Source organism: Elgaria multicarinata, chromosome 9 (assembly GCF_023053635.1).
Source record: "Elgaria multicarinata webbii isolate HBS135686 ecotype San Diego chromosome 9, rElgMul1.1.pri, whole genome shotgun sequence".
Lineage (NCBI taxonomy): Eukaryota > Metazoa > Chordata > Lepidosauria > Squamata > Anguidae > Elgaria > Elgaria multicarinata.
In genome coordinates this window covers 18,982,547-19,002,855 of record NC_086179.1, presented here as the reverse complement: position 1 = coordinate 19,002,855, position 20,309 = coordinate 18,982,547, and the positions used below count along the sequence as shown (strand labels likewise).

At 41.4% G+C, this 20,309-nt stretch overlaps 1 protein-coding gene across 2 annotated transcripts in view; it reads right to left on the bottom strand.

Annotated features, from left to right (window-relative positions):
• MICAL3 (microtubule associated monooxygenase, calponin and LIM domain containing 3) overlaps positions 1 to 20,309 on the bottom strand; it is a 141,911-nt gene that overhangs the window by 116,518 nt on the left and 5,084 nt on the right. For both annotated transcript variants that reach the window (XM_063134836.1, XM_063134835.1), the window contains exons 2-7: positions 13,322 to 13,710; positions 8,797 to 9,004; positions 5,944 to 6,060; positions 5,567 to 5,668; positions 3,622 to 3,777; positions 1,488 to 1,588 (exon numbers count right to left, since the gene is read on the bottom strand). In XM_063134836.1, the coding sequence (XP_062990906.1) occupies positions 1,488 to 1,588; positions 3,622 to 3,777; positions 5,567 to 5,668; positions 5,944 to 6,060; positions 8,797 to 9,004; positions 13,322 to 13,585 (948 nt within the window). In that variant the 5' untranslated portion in view covers positions 13,586 to 13,710. The remainder of the gene's footprint in view (positions 1 to 1,487; positions 1,589 to 3,621; positions 3,778 to 5,566; positions 5,669 to 5,943; positions 6,061 to 8,796; positions 9,005 to 13,321; positions 13,711 to 20,309) is intronic.

Below are 20,309 nucleotides of genomic sequence, written 5' to 3'. Positions count from 1 at the left end.
AACCCATGGTTTGTTGCACTACCTAGGGTTTGTCTGGCAGACGAGCTAACAAACCATGGGTTGATTTCTCAATCCCTGGGTTGTTTCCCTACTTTGCCTCCTTCCTCCCTGTATCCTGAATGCTTTTGCGGTGCTGTAGTAGTGGAATGTAGAGTGGCTGGGGCTTTTAACACTCCTGCCCACAACCTTGTGAAACAACCCATGAACTACCCAAGGCTCAGGGTTCACACGTGATGACAACCCACAGTTTAAATAACTCAGAATTCACAACCCAACAACAAACTATGGGTTCTTTTTCTGGGTTGTTCATGGTGAACAAACCATGGTATGTTAGTACGGTCATGTTCACACCTCATAACAACCCAAATTTCAAGAACCCATACCCATGGGTTGATGTTATGCGTGAACCAAGCCATTGTATTGCTTGGGTGCTTATGCAAAGGAAATAGCTTCCTTGCTCTAAGCAAACTACCAATATTATGAAGCTAGATTACAACCCAAGATCTGCAAATTAACCCCATTATGTAACCTAAATAAATAAATAAATAAATAAATAAACAAATAAATAAAACAGAGGGAAAAAACACCCCACAGTAGGTCATTTAAAACAGGGTGATGTCCAATTAACCCCTTGTCAACAGACTGGCTTTTGTCAAGAGGAACAGGGAGTGGGACAACTTCCCCTTTCCACTTGCAGCTCCCTGCTCCACTCAAAATCAGCTCCAGGGTGCTGGGGAAACCCCTGGAGCATAATTTGGGAGCCTCAGATGGGAAGAAACAAGGAGAAATTGCATTGTGTGCACAGAAATCTGTTCACATAATGCTAGATCTCACCCTCACAATAAAAATGTTTTTAAAGTATGGAAGGAAGATGAAAGGGGAATACCTAAAGCAAGGGATAGTCAAATGCTATATTATTTGAGGGGGCGGAGTGCCCTTTATTCTCCACACTCTGCGAGCACACATCTATTTTGATGTACAAACCAATCCCTTCACGAGTGGCCAGGGAGGAATCACATACACTCAGGTGTGCAAAACCTAAACAACAATTTAAGATTACAGTTGCAATATCTCTTTTGCAAACTTAGGAGGGGAAATTCTTACAACTCAAATCTTTGAAGACTCCACAACCCACAAGCCACCCGCTGACCATCCCTGACCAATAGGAAGGTTGGGATACCAAAGGGCCAAACACAGAGATGACCCACGATTGCCTAGTCATTTAATGGGGCATTCCCACAACAGTGGGTTATGGATCTCAGTGACCAAAATTCACTGCTGCCCAAAGTATTAAATGACCCAGAGTATTGGGGTGTTTTATTCTAACTCACTCACTATTTCTCTCTCCCCCTAAAAATATCCAAATCAAGCCACACATAATCACCCACCAATTGTACAAATCCTTGACCTTCTCTAGTAGGCCAAAGATAAACCCTCTCATCCATCAACACTTGATTAAGGTTTCAAAGAGGACGCAGCACACTCACATGTAATATTACTCCTTTATCCAGTAAGCTCTGCTTTTTGGCAGTCATGACAAAATAGTGGGTGTCATCTTTGTAGTAGACAATATTCTCCAGATCAATGCCTGAGATGGAAGCAAGAAGGACAAAGTCAAGCAGCTGCATGGTAAATACAAGAACGCACTAAAACATGCAATACCACCAATTGATATATTAAATTTAGCAATTGTTTCCACTTGGTCCTAGAGACCATTCAAAATTTAGCTCATGGGGCATGGTTATCCAAAGAGGCCTTCCCATGCCAAGGTTACAGGATTCATGATTAAAGCAGTAGACATGATTTCAGAAGCCACAAGGAAGGAGACGCAATTTACAAAAGATCTGGTTATCAAGTATATGCAGGATTCTGGGTTTCAAGTCCACAACAAAATAACAAAACAGACTACAGCAAGAGAAACGAAGGTTAAATCATGGCTTTTTATTGGACAATTAGCCTAGCAGTTGAATCCTAAGCACATTTACTGAGTGAACTCTGGTTCTTATTTATTAATTTTTATTTATTTATTGCATTTCTATACCACACAATAGCCGAAGCTCTCTGGGCGGTTTACAAAATCTGGGCGGTTTACACTGATATAAATATATTTGCAACATACACAGCCATGTTTCCTAAACTAGGACTAGGATTCCGAGAAGGCATAACAATGAAGGATGGATTCAAGGTGATATGATGGTGGTTGTAAAAACGGCGAAACCAAGTTTTTGCACACAGCCACGGAAGAACAGAACTCAATTCCAAAGTAAGTGTGCTTAGGACTAACTTAAATACTATTATTACTCATCTGCAGGACCACTGATTGCGACAGGCATCCACAGTAAGCAGCAGCATGAAATACCTGCAGAGCAGTAATTCTGTAGCAATGTTTTGGTCTAGCTCCCCCTATAAGGCATGCTGGGAATGACACTGGCCTAGGAAGGCGGTTTTTTTAATGTTCTGTCCAGCTTTTAGTTTTGATTTTGTTTTAATCAAGAGATACTGCAGAAGGCCTTTTAAGGTGCCCTTCACAATGATATCATGATTATGATGTGAGCTATTGTCAGATGGTCTCAGCAGGAACTCATGCGAAAAATCTACAATGAGGTGCTCATTAAGAAAAAAAAAGAGCTGGTGTGGATGCAAAAAGAACTTATGTAGAAGCAGGGAATATGAAGACACTCCGCCTGTCTGAGCCATGAAACAGAGCGCCTATAGAGGAGGGAAGTGATGCTACATAGATCCAGCTCAGAAGAAACATTAGAGGCTTCATTTTCACAATTGTAAATAGGCTCAGGATACAAGCTTCTGCCAGGCTGGGTGTGAAGCATATGGTGTTTTCTATCCCAACAGATGAGGCCCAGAACTTGTAGGTCCATAAATGAAAAGAAAGGACTTGAGGAATGGACTTTTCGGAAGCTTCTACATTCAAGATTGAGCCAAACAGAAAAAGTGGTCCATAAGACCACGTAGGATGCAGAACTCCATCCTTGAGAACATCTGAAGTATTCCGACCAAGTGGGTTGTTGTGATGCCATGGTTAGGTTCCAGGCAGGTGACACACCTCCCAGGAGACTGGACATCACCTGCATAGTCACAGTGAGCAGGTGACTTTGTATATTTTCTTACCAGGCAGGGAGAAACTGTAGGGGCGGCAGCAGCCAATCCATCAAATGCACAGGTAACTGTAAGACTAATGTACCAACACAGATGGAGGAACCACCTGAGAATGAGTCACAGTGATAGACCAGCCTTTCTCAGCCCTGCGCCCTCCAGATGTGTTGCACTGCAAGTCCATCTTTCCCAGCCAGTATGGGCTGGGAATATTAGGAATTGCAGTCCAATACACCTTGAGGACACGAGACAGGGAAAGGCTGCCACAGAAAGCTATGGCTGTGTCATCCTTTTAGCTTATCTTCTCTGCATGCAGACTGTGGGGTTACACCATTTGTCCCAAAATCATTGCTATTGAAACAATTCCAGGTGTGCTTGTGGCACCCAGGATTCCAAGCTATGGTGGGCCAGCAACCATCTGCATATGGTACAGATAATCATGAACACAGAAGAGATCAAAGATGCAGGCAAAAAGTGCCATAATTTCATCTGTGAATAACATCCTCAAACCTGTAGCTTCTCGAAGATCCTGGAAGAATTTCTGGTTGAATATGAAGGCCACACCACTGATCTCTTCAACTTTGGCTTCCGCTGTGGTATTGCGGTTGATGAAGTTTGCTGTGATGGCAATCGCCAGCTTGCCACGGAACTCTTTTCGGCGAAACCCTAGAGAACAGATAAGAACAGCGAAATAGGCCATGGGATCAAATGACTTTTGCCCTAACCTATGACAGAACACAGACAACATACAAAGTGGTAAATGCACCACCATGGGCATATTAATACTGTGATGGCAAGCTGGACATCTGCAACATGAGGAGAATCGCTGGATCTCTTACCAGGTGCAGATATGCAATAAAATTCTCTTCTTCTCATGGGTGGCTATAATGTATGACCCTCTTCCCACATGGCTGTGTGTCCAGCATGATTAACTTAACAGTTAGACCTGGTTCGCATGTAACAACAACCCAGAATACAGGTTGAGTATGGGTTGTCATTGAATCACATGCGAACCCTGCAATGTGTTTTAACTATGGCTTGTTAACCACACACAACCCAGAGTTCATAACACAGCAACAGACTATGGATTATCTTCCTGGGTTGTTCATGGTTAACAACCCAGAGTTAAACCATAGCACAGGTTAGCACATGGCAACAACCCACGATTCAATGACAATCCATACTCAACCTATACTCTGGGTTGTCATTACATGTGAACCAGGTCGTAAAGTCCCTTAAGAGTACCCAGCCCTGCTGCAAGACACTGATTCTATTAAGGCACTTTACATATTAACAAATGTATAGAGTTTTGACCTTTGCTAGGCTACATTTTACCTAGCCAAATCCCTCCCCTGCCCCCCAGCAAATATACTGAATCCTACACAGGGTAGCAGAAGTGGTGTTGTTGTTGCAACATGCTAGTCAGGAGCTGCTGAGTACAAAACTGCTATGGCAGAGCTGAAATGATACAATCAAAATGATCCAGCTCTTGCAACTTAGCACGTATCAACATACAAAGCTTCCTTATACTGAATCAGACCACTGGTCCATCTAGCCTAATGTGGTCTACCTTGACTGCCAATGGCTGACCAAGATCTTAGGTGAAGAGGTATTTTCAAAGTCCTGCTACCTGCACCACTTTTTACTGGAGATACTGGGGACTGAACCTGGAGTCCGCTGCACATAAAACATGTGCTTTACCACCAACTATGGTCCCCACATCTAGCAGATTTTTTTCCTTACTTGCACTTGCAAGTAAGACACAGGACAGTGCACAATAATGAGCAGAGACTGGAGCAATCTTTCCCAACCTGTCGCCTTCCAGTTATTAGAACCATTTTACACTTGCCTTGAAAGACTTGCAATGGTTGCCAATTGCTTTCAGGGCTCAATTCAAGATGTTGGCTTTAACATTTAAAGTCCTAAACAGCTTAGGACCTGGACTACCTAACTGGCCGCCTCTTTTGTTATGATCCTGCCCAGGTATTAAAATCTACAGGAGAGGCCCTTTAGTTGGGCACACAGGGAAGCGTTTCCTCTGTGTTGGTCCCAAACTGCGGAATGCTCCCTCAAGAACTACAATTGGCCCCCATTTTCTTATTTTTTTCTTATTTATTGGCTTTTAGAAAGGGTGTGAAGACGCATCTTTTTCATCTAGCCTTTTAAATTATGTAGTAGTTTCAATCTTCTAATGTTTTACTGTTTTCAATCTCGTTTTTATTATTTTAAGGCTTTATTGTTTTAATTTGCTGCGCGTTGGCTTGATGGCTTTTTAGCAAATAAGACAATGTATGAATTTTAATAATATAGTAAATGTGTTAGACTACAACTCTCACCACCCTCAGCCAGCACAGGCAATGGGCTGGGGATGATGAGAGCTGTAGTCCATCACATCTGGAAGTTACTAAGTTGTCACTGTAGGCTCTACAGTGCCGTAAACATCAGCAGCAGTTACCTTCCAAAGTGTTCCGCCTTCCATCTCCTCCGATGATCACATCAAACTCGTATTCTGACACAGGATGCGTTTTCGGGTGGACTTGTGCCCGCCAGCCTATCCCTGTGGATATATTCTGCATTATCAAGGCGTCCACAATGTTTTTGCATAAGCATACAAGAGATTCAGTTAACTTTCCAATGGGGCTTGCAATACAGCCATGAGCATCTAACCTTCACTTGCCTCTCCCCTTTATATGCATATTACTGGAGCACCCCATGTGGAAACAGCACTCATGCTGCCATGTTCACAAGACAACCAGCTCTTTGTCATCCCCTGCACAGCAATAGAAGCCTCAATCTTTACTCAACCTGCCACTAATTGCCAATTCTACTTACGCTCATTCTCCTGGTCCTCAGGAGGATAAAGAAGCCCCTGGAACTCCACATTGACATGGATCTCAACACCCAGGATTAAGGAGACCTTCAAAAGTATCAGCTGGAGCTGACGAATACCTGAGACACAAAAGAATAGACAACAATAATGACAAGATGTGCTCCATATGAAATCTCTCCCGTAATACTTGTTGATTGACACTGGCACATTTCCAAAGTTAATGTTACCACCACCACCCTAAAGGGGCTTTCAAACCTAAAGGGGCTTTCAAACACATAGCAAAGAGTCGATGAAGTAACTGAAAGCACCCCTAGACATATGTGCCCTGGAAGGCTAAGTGTGGCATAACTTTGAAAAGTATTTGGTTCTTGTCCAAATGCAACTGTACGAAGGAAAGTTGATCAGGAAATCAGAGGGGAAGAACTATTCCAAGTTCCATTGCATTTGGACATGAAAGTCCCCAGGAGGCAACTGTTCCCCGTTATTTTCTTATGGTGAATTTCTTTCCTGAATAAAAAAAGAGATTTGTAGCATTTTGACTCATAGCATAAGCCTTTGATACCCCACGAGACACTCTGTTGTTTTTGCTTCGACATACTAACATGGATGAACCCCACTAGAAATTCTTGCCTAAATAGATCCCTATCTGGTGTACAGTAAGAAAACCTCTCTCTCTCCAGCGGCAATAGCATACCTCTCCAAATGTGGAGCATTCCAAAGAAGAGTTACAGAGTAACTCACCTTGTAGCAATTTACTACAGCCATAGAAATAACTATTTTCCACTGGTAGAGGGTAGTGATTATTGTCTCTGGGCAAAGATGGTGCTGCTGTATTTCTAACAGTGCAGTCACAGATCACTTCTCATGTTTTGTTTGTATGCCTACCATTCATATTTTTTCTCATTCTCCCCTCCTCTGGAGTGCTGAGGATTGAAAAGGAAAGGAAGCAATCGATCCCCCCTAGACCCCAGGGGCTCTAGAGCATGTGTATATATATACCTGTAATTTAGCATAACGCTTCATGCATTTGATGAAGTGGAGTGCAATCCATGGACGTTTATGCCATAATAAATGCATTTATTTATTTATTTATTTAAATGTCTATAAGATGCCACAAGACTTTGTTGTTTTTGCTGTAACAGAACAATATGGTTAGCTGTCTGGAAAGCTTCGGGTATTGGGTGGTATAGAAGTGCAATAAATAAATAAAAATTGAAAACAAAAATAATTTAGGTTAAACTGGGCTTTGCACAAGTTTGCACCATTTATCAAATGAGAGCTTTGAATTCTGAATGAAACCAGCCTTACTGCAAAAAACAAGGAACTGAGCAAAACAGAGTTCTTTGTATTTCCCCTCAGCATTCATTTTAACAGTTGACCTGTTTGCAGTGCAAAATGCAGCTTAATTGATACTTAATTAGAAACTGAATGAAGGGAGGCGGGTGAGGTGAGCAGGTCTCAGTCACAATGTCAAGGCAACATTTTCAGTACTGGCAATTGAAACCAGCACCCGCTATATTTTGGAATGTCTGTCACTTACTTTTAACAACTAGGTTTACTGCAGCCTTCCCGAAGCCTGGTGCCCTCCAAACATCTTGGATTTCAAATTCCATTAGCCCTAGCCAGCATAGCCAATGATCAGGAATGCTGGGAATTGTAGTCCAAAACATTTGGAGTTCACCAGGTTGGTTGAGGCTGCTTTAGTCCAAGAGTAGTGGCAGAAGATTCATTGACTAGCAAAGGTTAGAAAAGAATTTCTGATCTTTTTTATTTTTTAAAAAACACTAGAAGAGAAGAAATAGTGAGATATGATCTCATTAGTGGAGAAAGAAATTTGGCAAATCCAAAGGACTAAAAACAAAGGCCATTCTGGAGAGGGATCTGTTTTATGATGTGTGTTTTTTAAAGGGCTGTTTTTGATGGGTCTGCCACGCTCCAGAATGGTGGCCTTTACTTAAATATCCCAATATATCCCAAACCAGTTCCATCACCCTCAACCTCCCAAAGGTCTCCTGCTCTATGAAATGATTCTGCCCTCTCTCTTGCTGACTCCTATCCCTGAAATGCCCTCCCACAATGCCTGCATGATGGTAACTCTATTTCTTCCTTCTAATCCCTTATTAAAATCCACCATTTCCATGAAGCCATTGACATAATCCATTAGTCTTCATCCTTTACTGGAACTATCCCTATGTACATATAGCTGTAGTGAATGCATATGGTTTCCATTTACCCCTGTCTCCATCTTCCTCTTCTCCCTCTGCCTTTTCCCCTGTGTCTAACTGTGGATTACAAGATTGTTGGGGCATCTTGTTAACTCTGTAAAGCTCCATGTACCATTGACTGAACTATATAAATAACTAAAATCAAGGATAGCAATCCTATGCATACTTACATGGAAGTAAACCTTACTTAACTTAGTGGGACTTCTGAGAAAACACATACATGATAGGGACTTAAGGGTAGTAGGATGAGAAGCCATTATTTGGCAAGAGACTGATCACAAACTCTCTGCACTCAGGAAGAGAGTCAGTTTTAGCCTCAGTTTTAAAAAAAAATTATTATGTTTTACTATGTTTCATTATGTTTTACTATGTCACTGCACTTTGTGGTTTAAGTTTTGTTTTATGAACCACTCTGGGAGCTTTGGCTAATGGGTGATAGTGAAATGTAATAAATAAATAAATCTTTTAAGTTGGGCTTTTTAAGGTTTTGCTATGTTTTTATCTGTTCATACTTTTTATTTTTTTATTTTTGGTTAACCATCTTGTTGATTTTCCAGAAAGCCACTATGAAAAAGTTTAAAATTAAATCAGTTGGTCAATACTGTGATAAGCAAGAGTGGCGCCACTTACTGATATGGTCGATGGCTCCAGCACAGAATTTGCCGTAGAACTTTTTGGCGCCAAGGCCCCGCAAGTCATGGATAGTAAATGGCCACAGGTGCAGAACATTGTTGCGGGAGAAGGCATCACGCTTTTCTACCACCACCACCTTTGCTCCAAGAAAGGAGAGGTCAATGGCTGTTCGAAGGCCGCAGGGTCCAGCCCCAATGATGAGACACTGCAAGAGAAGCAACAACTTTTACAAGCCTTGGTATAAAAGAGGAATTTAAACTTGGGGTGGGTGTGGAGGTCTGTTTGCCCCCAACGTTCACTGAAATGCAAGAGAAGCCAGAATGAGGTCAAACAAAATATTTAAGGATACCCATTTCATTCAGATGTGCTGCCTGCAATTTTGGCTGAAGGAACAGCATCATTTAAATGGAAGCATACAGGAGTAAAACAAGAATTTTTTGTGAGCCGCCCAGGGAGCTTCGGCTATTGGGTGGTATAAAAATGCAATAAATAAATAAATAAATAATCTTGGGTCTACATATGACTCTGCAAAAGCTGCAATGGAATCCCTAGACATAGCAGATCCATCACCTCAATGTCTGACATCAGAATATCTAGGGAGGGGCACATGGCTCAGTGGTAGAAGTTCACAGATTATTATTATTATATTTATTTGTATCCCGTCTGTTGCCCAATACTGGGCCTTAAGGCAGCCTTATAAAATTCAAAACATATACATTTTAAAACCTATCAAAAGAAATATACAAAAGTTTTAAAAAGTTAATTATATTACAATATTAAAACATTAAACATTTAAAATACACAACAATTTTACAAGTCCTTAACCTAGACAGAGGCCCAGATTATTCACCAAAGGCCTGCTGGAGCAAAGAAGTTTTTCCCTGCTTCCGAAAGCGCATCAAGGAGGGAGCCAGTCTAGCTTCCCCAGGAAGAGATTTCCAGAGCACTGGAGCAGCCACCGAGAAGGCCCTCTCCTGTGATCCCACTAGGCGTGCCTGTGAAGATGGTGGGACTGAAAGAAAGGCTTCCCCAGAAGATCTCAAAGCACGGGCAGGCTCATAAGGGAGAATACGATCTTTCAGATAACGTGGACCTGAGCCAGTTCAACCCCTGGCATCTCCAGCTAGAAGTATCTCAGATATAACATGTGCTGATAAGACTCTATCCAAGTCCCACTCTATCCCTCCCTCTATCCCCAAATCAGGTCCTCCATTAGAGCTTCTGCTGTAATTCAGGGCACCACTGTCTTCCCTCTTCACTGCAAGTCTGAAAGCTATGTTCATATTGGGTGTGTGTGGAGGAGAGAGATCCTCAGCTGTGCTTGGAAGGGGGAAAGGAGCTCTGTTGCTGTTCTGCCCTTCTTTTTTTATATTTGGTTAGATGGTCTTTCTAGCACAGATGAATGTGGGGAATGCATATTCCCACAACATTCTGGTGTCCAGAGATTACTTTCCAATCGTGAGGAAAACAGATGAAAGAGTACCATAATCCTTGTGAGGGACCTCAGAAGAAACTACTTGTGAGCAAATGGAAACTACAGACAGCAAGTCCAGATAAAGCTCAGCAAAACAAGGGACCTTCACCAGGCACCTTCCCCCCCTAACTAAAGTTACCATGTTTATGCTGTCCCTATCATAAGGATATGCCAGCTGGATCAAGTTAGCAATGAGAAGAACAAGAGAACAATTTAGGGACAAGCTAATGCAGCCAGCAGAGAATGCTGCAGCACTACACAACCATACCTCAGAGAGAGACCTGACAGGGGCTCTCGAATTATGTCTAGCTGAAAAGGATTAGAAGAGACCAACCAAGAAGCAGCAGTGTTTATCCTGATTCAGATACTAGAACAGCCTTCCTTGAGCTGGCACCCTCTAAATAGACTGGACTCCTGGCTGAGGATGATGGGAATTGTAGGCCAACCCATCTAGAGGGTGCTGGCTTAGGGAAGGCTGTTCTAGAATATACTATTGACATGCGAAACATCTAAGTGGTAGGGCACAAAGTGTACTGAGTGGAGGAAGCCGTGAGAATCAGGGTCCACCACCATGAAGGCCCTCTTCTCATGTTGCTACTCCAAATCTCACTCAGAGGAGGTTCTCGAAGGCAGATCTCAGATGCTGATCAAAGTGTCTGGGTAGTTTCAGACTGGGGAGATGTACATCAGGTGTTGCAGACCCAAGCCATGTAAGACTTTATAGGTCAAGACCAGCCCCTTGAATTGGGCTCAGAACTCTACCGCCACTTTTCGCCACGTGCATAAACTAGGTGTCAGCCATGAAACTCACTTGGTGACCCAATGCTTGTATTCTTTCTCTCGTCTTCACTTACCTCCCAGTGTTGCAAGAATAACTGTTATTTATCTCACAGTATTGCAAAAACTGGGAGTTAAGTGAGGCTGAATGAGAGAGGGATGTACTGCTGCAAGTCCCTCTCTCTCACCCTCACTTCCCAGAATTGCAAGAATAAAAATAAAAAGGGAAAGAGACATCCCACACATTCACTCCTGAGTCCCTTGAAGGGAGGGCAGAATACCAATATGATAGGTTGTAATAAATATTCACACAGCACACAACCTGTAGCAATTATGTCTGAGATGTGGCCACAGTGAGAATTCCTGATCCAGTTCACAATTTTAAGTCTGAAACTTATATAAGGAAGTGAAATCAGCAAGCCACCAAACAGCTAGGATAGAGAAGATAGGGCCAAAGCCAGGGTATCCAGAGATGAAGGACAGGCAATATTAGCAAGAGATGGAGCTGGCAAACAACACTATGAACTGTTTTCATCTTTGGTGCATGACGTTTCGGCTGATAAAACAGCAGAACCAAAATCCATCTGCCAGTCACTTCCCTACCTCATAACATATTGTAGATTACAAGTTTAAGGGAATTACTTATTCGTGTTCTCTTTGCTTTATAGACACCAACAACAGTAAGTGATGAAGTGCTAATAAAAGCGAGACTTTTAGATCAAGAAGATCAGCATTTTTAAAAAGGTAATTGTGAAGTACAAAAAAGATTGGAACTGAAGTTTGCATTTATTTTTTTAGTCAAAGCTGGCCATTTAATAGTTTAAGAGATTCTTGTTAAGATTAGAATCCAGTATAATTTCTTCCATGGTCATTTTAAAATTAAAAATAAATAAAAACTTTGCTATCTATTGCTAAGTTGCCATGATGCCAAATGAGAAACAGGGAGTTATTTTTCTAAAAACGGATCTACAGTTTTCTCTTCCACATTGCTTGGTTGAAATGAAGTCAGAACAGAGAACTATTACAGAATGGAGCTGTTTCGACATAACACAGCTTTTGACAGCAGTTTGTGGCTTACTTAATTACCCATGAATTTGCAGGGATATCCACCACACGTGCGCTGCTTCCTGTTTCTGCAGCATTCAAGCGTTGTTATTGTGAAGTCCAAACCTGGGAATTTAGGGTTGTTCGTTGAATCTATGTCTATTATCTACCAGAAAACACTCGCTCTTTACAACTCAAAAATTAAGTTCTAGAGGGTGAGAGAACCCAGTTTCCACCTGGAATAAAATTGGTTTCGGAACTTCAACTCAGTAACAAATGAAGAACACGAAATGCAGAACACAACAACAATTGCTCATTGCACAAAATCAAAACACTGCAATCCCCAAACCCCAATTTTGAGTGCCAAATATGTTTTTTAAATGATAGAATTGTTGCAATAGCGACAAATTACAGAATACACACCATAATTAAGGGCCACTTCACCCATTCATGCATATCATGTGATCACTCAGCAAACCATCAGCTCTCTCAAAGGAAAAACATTATACATAGGTTGAAATCCAATCATATTGAACTTTTTTCATGGCTCTTCCACACATACAGTTCATCACTGGACAGTACAATTGAGTGATTAATATTTATGTATCTGGACGACCGCTTAATTCCTAAGCTCCGTAAAACTAAACATCTTAAGATGCTTTCTAAAAGGTACACATTTTCTACAGTTGTTAATTGAGAGTTTAGGTTTCTGAATTGCTAGCTAAAATCAAATTACCATAAGCAAATAATTATATAAGTAAACGCTAAGTTATCTTTTTCTGATTAAGGATGGGATTTCAAATACTTCCACTCAAATCCACAGGAAATTCTAGTTAAAGGTGTCGTATCAGTTACAACAATCTGTATAGCTCAGCTGTACATCACATTGTGGTTATTTCTCAAATTATTGCAACAGGGAAGAACACCAAGAGCCATATGGGAAATACCAGCTAATGGTCATAGCACCATTATGTATGTATATAACTGCACATGTTTTGGAAGCCATTTTGGAAGCCAAATACAGATAAATTCTGTATTTTTATTCTGGTTGTGCTTTTTATATTGTATTGTGTATTTGTGCTTTTAACCTGTTGATTGTCTTACTATGATTTTAATTTTTGTGAACCGCCCAGAGAGCTTCGGCTATTGGGCGGTATAGAAATGTAATAAATAAAATAAATAAATAAATAAATAAATCTAATGAAAGTTGGTCTTTTCGATGCTCACCTTCGTGTTGGCGCATACTTTCCCCTTCTTGTAGTCTTTGTGGCAGCCTCTCTTATCCAACTTGGCCCAAAGGGCTTTGGCTTTCCAGTAATTAAGCTTTGACTTGAGTTTGTGATAGAAAGTACGATAGTCCCTGGGCTTCAGCTCTAGATAATCACAGAGCTCCTGGAAGGCTTTGAGAGTCCCTTTGCAGGTTGAGGCCTGGACAAATCGGTCAAAGAGGACATGAGCCTGGTTTATCTTCTCATTAATCCTTTCCTCCATGCTTCCAGCTGAGCCACTGGCCCTCCTTGGTACGTTGGCAGCTGTCCCCTTCCAGTCTGCCTGCTTTCTTGACTGCTGTTTTGCTCATCAACAATCGCTTCTTCTAATCCATATGCATTATTAATCTAGAAAAGCAAAAGAAAGAGGTCACTAAATACACACAGAAACACACACCTGTAAAAATGCTTACATGTAAAAATGATGTTAAGTTAAGCCAACATGTGTGAAATTAAGCCAATTCACACATTTCTGTTTAACTCTGTCAGACCCAGGGTAGTGCATGGAACCACACAAGCCACAGAAAGACCATTCTTATGTCTGAAATTGCTCTTTACTATCAACCTGCCACCTCTGTATCTGGTGACACTGCCTATGAACAACCCAGAATTCTGTTCTCACATGTAATGACAACTCATGGTTTAAAAACCCTAGAGTTCACAACCTAACAACAAACCATGACTTGTCTTTCTGAGTTCTCCATGGTTAACAAACCATGGCTTGTTAGCATGGCTGGTTTACACATGATAACCCAGAATTCAACAATCCATGGGTTAAATAAACCAAGGATTAGTGCTATCTGTGAACCAGATCAAGCTTTCGATGGAACAGGGAAAATGAGCAGGCATTTAAGCAAAGATTTAAAATAAATCACAACATTATAATATGAAGGTAGCTAGTAGGAATGCAGCCATACCCAGATTTAGCTTTACCCATAACCAACTCAATAGCAAAGTTGGCATAGTACTGATGCAACACTCATTCAACACAATCAACAGCACCTGGTGAAGGACAAAGGACACACACAGAAAGTCCTCAAGAATACAGCCAAAACAAATATACTATGACCCAGTGATTCCAGCACAAAAGGCAGCTACTCACAATGGGCAGAGCTATGTATACACCATTACCTAATAGAATTTCAGCTTCCATTTTCCTAGCCCTTTAAGGCTGCAAAGATTTAACTGGAAGTGAGTGAAAGTAAGAAACAATGAGCAGAATGAAGTTGCAATAGTTAAGAGTTTATACAGGTTAAAAAATTCAAACTACTTTAGTGCAAATACATTGCCCTGCAAACTGATTATGTGTACCCGACACTCCTCAATTTGTGTGTTCAAGTGCACACTCATACACAACCTACAAAAACAAGCCAAAATTTAAAAGGATTAGTTTTATAAGCTAATTAGCAGTATCAGAAAGTAGACACTTTCTATATGGTATACACTTGGGAAGATTCATATTAAAACCTCAGAGAGGCACTTTTGCCATAAGAGATCATGATAGCAAATTACACTCAAGCCATTCTGGTCTTTTAAAGCTGAGCCAGCATGTTAAAGTTGTGGCCAGAATACCATAGCAAGCACTGGGTGCATTTCTGCAGCAGCTTCGAAGTTCCAGATAGAGGAAGGGTATGCCATATAGAACTTATTGCCTAGCCTTAAGCTTATCAAGAGCCATTAATACTTGTGAATTGTGTATCTGATATAAAGGGTCACAATCTTCTTACCAAGTGCATCTATGTTTTAAGGCATGTTTTAAGGTGGAGTCCTGCATTGAGCAGAGGGTTGGACTCGATGGCCTTATTGGCCCCTTCCATCTCTACTATTCTATGATATGGGAATTGCACACAGGTGTTGCATTATTCCCATCACTATAAATGAGGCCAGCATTTCATATCAATTGTTTCCGTCAGCATTCATATCTATTTATATTTATTAACGGACCTTATCTTTGATACTGTAAATCAGCCTTCCCCAACCTGGTGCCCTCCAGATGTAACTCCCAGAATTCGTGACCATTAACTATGCTGGCTGGGGCTGATGGGAGTTGAAGTCCAAAGCATCTGGAGGGCACCAGGTTAGAGAAGCCAACTATAAACTAAGTTTCTCATTGAAGCTGAAGGATGAAAGCACCTGTACCATCCATAGGAAAAAGAAATGGGAGAGAAAGGTAGAATACACTTCCCTGAAGGACACCAAAACAATAAGCAGAACTATTCCTATAAGCCAGTATTATGTTTAAAAATAAGGGTGTTTTTACTGGAACAGAGGGATGGCCTTAACTCAGATCCAACTTCTTCAGATTCTTGCTAGCTTGTTTTTCTTGCTCCTGGCAGGGAGTAAGCCAAGGCAAACTTTCACAGCTTACATTTCTTGCCATTCCAAAGTGTTAGTGCTCTCTGGTGTTTTGCTTGCTATGCAATCACCAACACTATGCCCACATCATAATTTAGGATTTCAAGCAATGAACAAGCAGCTCCCTTGAGGCTTGCTCACATTGTCAGGACACACTCACACAAGATGGCGGTCTCCATAAAAATGTCCATCTTGCAAGGATGCAGACACACAATCCCAGGCTAATAGCCAAACTGACTCACAAGGGGGGCATGTTTGTGCAAAGCAGGGCCCCCAGATGTGGGGTGCATCTGCAATTGCTACAGTTTACACAAAGGCCATGGATCAAAACAGTGTCAAAACATGTGTGGGGAGGGTGCTGTTGCACCATGTCGTGCTTTTTTGCTCCTTGGTTGATAGCTAGCTGGCCACTGTGTGAACAGAGTGCTGGACTAGATGGACCCTTGGTCTGATCCAGCATGGCACTTTTTATGTTCTTATGTTCACCATTACAGAACAAAATACTCGCATAATGGCTGCATGAGGCACACAGTTCATACAAACAACACTTTCATGGAAGTATGTGATCTAGCCAAAAAGCCAGCAGAAATCTTGTACATCCTCAAGGTAACTGGTTAGTAACTTCCACAAAATGCACATAACTAGAGACAAGTAGTTATTCCAGATCAACAAATCCAGAATAAACAACGTGCCCTCTCAAAGGTCTTATCTGCACATATCCTTAAATCACTTTGGTGTATCAAGTTACACTTGTCCCGTACCACCCCCCATTGCTGACAAAATGCTTTTTATAGTAACAGAGCATAAACCAAAGAACACTCTGCAGCTTAGTGCCAATAAAGGTCTAGAGAGCAAGGCTAAAGCTAAACTTAGCACACCCCTGCTTGTTTTTCTACTTTGCCAGACAAATGATCACTGCTGTAAATTCTGTAGTATTTGGGGGGACCTCAGGGAGAGGGGGGAGTTAGAACCAAAACTCCAAGAACTCTCTCATCTCCAGGAATCAAGTGCATTGTATGTGCAGCCCTTTTGGCCACACTGTTTATAATTTCTCTCTCTCTTTTCTTAAGTGGATGTATATATCTGCCAACTGACGATAACACTTTAGGCATCTATTGAAGTGGGTTCTAGTGGACAAAAACGTCTCCCACAATAAATCTATTAGTCTTTAAGGTGCCACAAGAAACACTCTTTTTTCTTTTTCTTTTTGTAAGTTCAAGCTGTGTGTGGCAAGGATCTTCTGTACAGGCTGTCTCAACCTTGTATTGCCTCACAACAGTGAGGTATTAAATTAGGGGTGCTGAAATATAACTGAAAGGATACCATCCATGTTCTTTTTTTTCTGTTGCAGGGGGAAAGGGGGCTAGTGATATCTGTAACATTCAAAACTTCCTTCTGCAAACAGCTTCGGTGATTTCCATCCACCTCTGCCTCCCCTCCAAACACAACTCTTGCCAGGAATAGCTGGGGCCCTAAAGCCCTTGAAACCTGAAGGCAGCAAGCCAAAGATCAGAGGAACTACAAGAAAAGGCAGAGATGCCTGCCAGGTTTCCAAAGTCTTGGCATGCGTGCCTATGCTTTACCGCATGCCCGTAAGATCTTGTATGTTTTGTCTTGAGACAGCTGATGCGGACTCATAACCTCCCTTGGCCAATGCATTATCTGTGGGAGGGGAGGAAGAGAGCGGGGGCATCAAATCTATGAAGAGGTATGCAGGAAGAGGGCTTTTCCTGTGTACATCACTGGCAAGCACTTGCCGTTGACTCAGGATCTCTAACTCACATCCAGAACAATAGAAGCTGATGACAAAAAAGACCAGGATGCGCCAAATAAGTGGAATGGGAGGGGGAGCAAAAAGCCCCACAAAGTTTACCATTAGGTGTTTATTTATTTATTGCATTTCTATACTGTCTAATAGCCGAAGCTCTCTGGGCTGTTCACAAAAATTAAAACCATTCAAAGTATAAAATAACAGTATAAAAACATGATATAAAATACAATATAAAAACACAACCAGGATAAAATCAGGAGCAGTGCAGAAATACAAATTTAAAAAACAAAGTTAAAATTAATTTATAGACTGTTAAAATACTGAGAGAATAAAAAGGTCTTCACCTGGCGTCTAAAAGAATATAGTGTAGGTGCCAAGCGAACCTCCTTAGGGAGCTCATTCCACAGCCACTATGTTTTGTAGTATTATTTAAAGCACTATAACAAAAGTGCAGATTGCTGAGCTCCGATTCAAGAATGAAGGGCCTCGTCACAGTTTACATTTTCAGGTGTACACACTACAGATGATTGCACACTTAAAAATGTGACATGTGAGTATAAAGCATGCATACAGGTCTGCCGCTTAGGGAGATGGGTTGAGTTGTAGCTCCCTGTTTAGGGCAGACACAAGTAGCAAAGTTAAGATTTGCTGCTCTGTAATACGTGAAACCTTCCTAAAAGACAAAAGGGTTAACACAAAGACCTTAACAGCCATTTTAGCGCTGGACATTTTCTTTCCCAGGGCAAAGAAGAAGAGGAACAGGAGCATAGTGTTCCAGTGAGGTCATTCATAACAGTCTAGCGGGGATCAAAGAAAGACTGCTGTCCATTCACAGCAAGGCAAAAACTACCCACCTCCTACAAATCAACCCACATCATAGGTGTTGAAATATCCTTTTAATCCTTTGGTGCATGTTAGTATGCACACTTTCATCGGTGCAAGAAGATTTCCAGCTAGTATCCACTTGCTGTAATAATTACCCGAGCATAAGAAAGGCAGTTAAAAAACCATAGATGAATGGCTGAAAGTCACTGCCTATCAAAGAAATCATGCACACACATATATTAGCCAGCATACAGAGTCAACATATCTTTTAAAAATTGTTAAGGATATGAATACAATCTCAGCTCAAGATGCATCCTGGTCTAAAGCTTCCAGTTTCAGCTGGATCCAAGGGGCCCAATGTGTTGATGATACCTGAGCTCTGAATATGAACTTTGTAATTTCTCATCCGATAAGCACATCACAGTGGCAAATCCCATAATTATTGGGTACTTGGGACACATGCTCTACTTCTGGTTTTCATAAAAAATCTATGAACACCTCATTTGTAAATTTTGAGTGTTATGTCCAAATGCAGAAACTCTGGATTGTTTATGGTTTAAGCAACCCAGAGTTAAACTTTGTTAGGTTAACTCTGGGCTGTTTAACCCATAAATAATCCAGAGTGGGTTTGGATGTCACGATAAAAGGGGCTTTGTAGGTTTATGAAAACTGGAAACAGCTTGTGCACAGCGTGCATCCCAGCAAATCATTAATTTGCCATAGTGACATGCGAATTGGCCCAATGGGTCATTTCAGATGCTTTTTTTTAAGAGTGACAAAACAAATGACTCTGTTCAGGTGTTAGCTGCCCCCAGGGATAGATCAGGAATCATTCCCTGCCCCTTACCATAGGTAGATCACGCCAGAAGACAGTAAAAAGGGATATCTTCCAGTTTAATCTTCCTCTTCTACCTGCCTTGAGGTGAGCAGGGAACAATTCCAAGAGGAAAGTTACGATTTAGTACACCCAAGTATCTAGGGGAAAACTGGCTTAAGCCAAATTATTAGATCAGCAGTAGACAAACGTCAGGCTGACAGAATCTACTTCTTTTACTAGAACCCAGAGGCCCAACTAGAGTTCACTTTTTAAAAATCACAGAAAATGTAGCAGCAGCAAAATAAAAAAGTCACCATGAAAATGGGTCTTGCATCACAACAAAACAGCAGAAAACACACAGCCCAATCAGCCTCCCTAATCTTGATCTGATGGCAAAGTAAACTTAAATGCAGGCCCCGTCTGATTTCCTCAGTGCCACAAACAAAACAGCCCTTCCCCTTCTACTCACTCAGAGCAACTCAGTTGGCAGGTAAAACTGGAGCATCACGTCTGATGTTAATCAGAGTGCACAGGAGGAAATACTCGAGAGACCAGCCTGACATGCTTTCCATGGGACTTCCAACTAGGATGGGCTCCAATGTACTCATTCTGCAACTAGGATGGGCTCCAAACAGCCCCCAATGCCTACGGCCTTAAGAAACGTTTTCCCTTTCAGCCCTGGGTATACACAGGCAGCCATTTCTCAAAAAAGTCAACTTACCAGGACACACATGCATCCACACCATTAGCCTGTTAACATGCTGGCAAGTGCTATGAATAATTTTAGCACTCAAATGCTAGTGTCAGAAGGAGTGTTAAATTCTCCTCACATTTTGGCAAATTAAATACGGTGGTTACTTCCAAACCAAGTTAAGTTGCCATTTGGTATCCAGGGTGGTTCAACCCTGATGGCACTAGAATTCCTTAGAAGGACCCCATCTTCCACTGTAACAGTACACAAAAACCAGCCATATATGGAAAGATTTCTATACTAAGACCCTGCATATATTAATGGTTTGTAACATTGCTAAAATAAGCAGTGAGTATTTGAGAAATCAATTGTCACACACATTAATGAGCAAAACATTCTGGCTTGTTAAACTGTAATGTGAACAACAAGCTGTTGTTTAAAGCTGGCTTATTATCCTGGCTTGCTTGGGCACAATAAACCATAATCCC